A 1,384-nucleotide genomic window follows, 5' to 3' on the forward strand; every position below is an offset into this window, starting at 1 on the left:
GAGAGAGAGAAGAAGAGAGGGAGAGAGAGAAGAAGAGAGGGAGAGAGAGAAGAAGAGAGGGAGAGAGAGAAGAAGGGAAGGAGAGAGGGAGAGAAGAAGAGAGGGAGAGAAGGAGAGAGGGAGGGAAAAAAGATAAATGGAGGAAGCCGCGAGGAACGAGGAAGGTCAATATACACACACAGGACGCCGGACGGAGGAAGGCAGCAGGACCTCCAGACACCCGACGGCCGGAGGCAAACGCACTTGACGAAGGAGGCACGCAGTTCGTCCGGCAGCCGAGAGTCCGACGCGCAGTCCAGCACCAGCTCGAAGGGGAGCCGCTCGCGCAGGCTGTCGATCCCGGCATACTGACGCTCGGCCGACATCTGCGAAAAGAGGTCCAACTGGGCCTCCAGGTACCGGAGCAGGTGGGCGCTGTCCTCCGGGTCGAAGTCCGACGGGCAGAAGCCCCCGGCCCCGGCCCCGGGGGCCCGGTCCAGCGGGCCCCCGCCCGGTCCCGTGGCGGCCAGCAGCTCCGGCGAGGTGTTCACCGACAGGGACTCCAGCGAGTCGGCCCCGAACTTGCTGGCCACCGAGCTGGTGGCAAAGCACTCGACCCCCGACTCGGCCGCCCGGGCCACCACATCCGACAGGAGGGCCCGGCGGACGATCACCGGCTCCACCGGGTCAGAGCCATCGCCGGTTGGCCGGAAGTAGAAGAGGTTCGGCGCACCGGCCCCGCCGCCGCCACTGCCGCTGAAGGGGATGGCGGCCGTCGCGGTGGCTGTCCCGGCGGCGGCGGCGGCGGCGGCGGCTGCCGCCGTGGCGGCAGTGCTCGCCACCCCGCCGGCCGAGGTGGAAGCCGGCCCGGCCGGGCCCGCCCCGGCCGCCCCGGCCGCTGCCCCCATGCCCGACAGCGACCCGAGCAGCAAGCCACCGGCCGCGGCTGCGGCACTGCTGGATGCCGGGCCCCCGGGCCCGGCCAACGAAGAGGACGACCCGGAAGCGACCGCCGCCGCCGCCGCCGCCGCCGCCGCCGCCACCGCCCCTGTGGCACTTCCGAAGGTGAAGTGCCCGGCCGGCGTGCCGGCCGAGGTGCCCGGGCCGCGGGCCGCCGTTGTCAGTGGCGACAGCAGCATGTCCGCCGAGGGCGACTCCGCCACCAGCGACCCGCCATCTGGCAACGAGCCAAACTGCGACGCGGTCCAGGCGAGCTCCACGCCATGCGGCGTGCGCTCCAGGTGGATGAGGATGTCGGCGTTGTCATCACCGAGAACCGCCTCGCAAATGAGCTTCTGCGTCTTGGGAATGGCTTGCCCGCTGGACACGCAGAGGTGTACACACATGTACACACATGTACACACATGTACACACATGTACACACACACACACACACACACACATG

General features: G+C 69.5%; 1 protein-coding gene across 1 annotated transcript in view; it reads right to left on the reverse strand.

Moving 5' to 3' along the window:
* H696_01395 (hypothetical protein) overlaps positions 1-1,384 on the reverse strand; it is a gene marked incomplete at both ends in the record, with an annotated part of 17,397 nt that overhangs the window by 12,301 nt on the left and 3,712 nt on the right. The window contains 2 exons of the mRNA XM_009495291.1: positions 221-564; positions 1,180-1,280. Of these exons, the coding sequence (XP_009493566.1) occupies positions 221-564; positions 1,180-1,280 (445 nt within the window). The remainder of the gene's footprint in view (positions 1-220; positions 565-1,179; positions 1,281-1,384) is intronic.

This window comes from Fonticula alba (assembly GCF_000388065.1).
Source record: "Fonticula alba strain ATCC 38817 unplaced genomic scaffold supercont2.2, whole genome shotgun sequence".
Classification (NCBI taxonomy): Eukaryota; order Rotosphaerida; family Fonticulaceae; genus Fonticula; species Fonticula alba.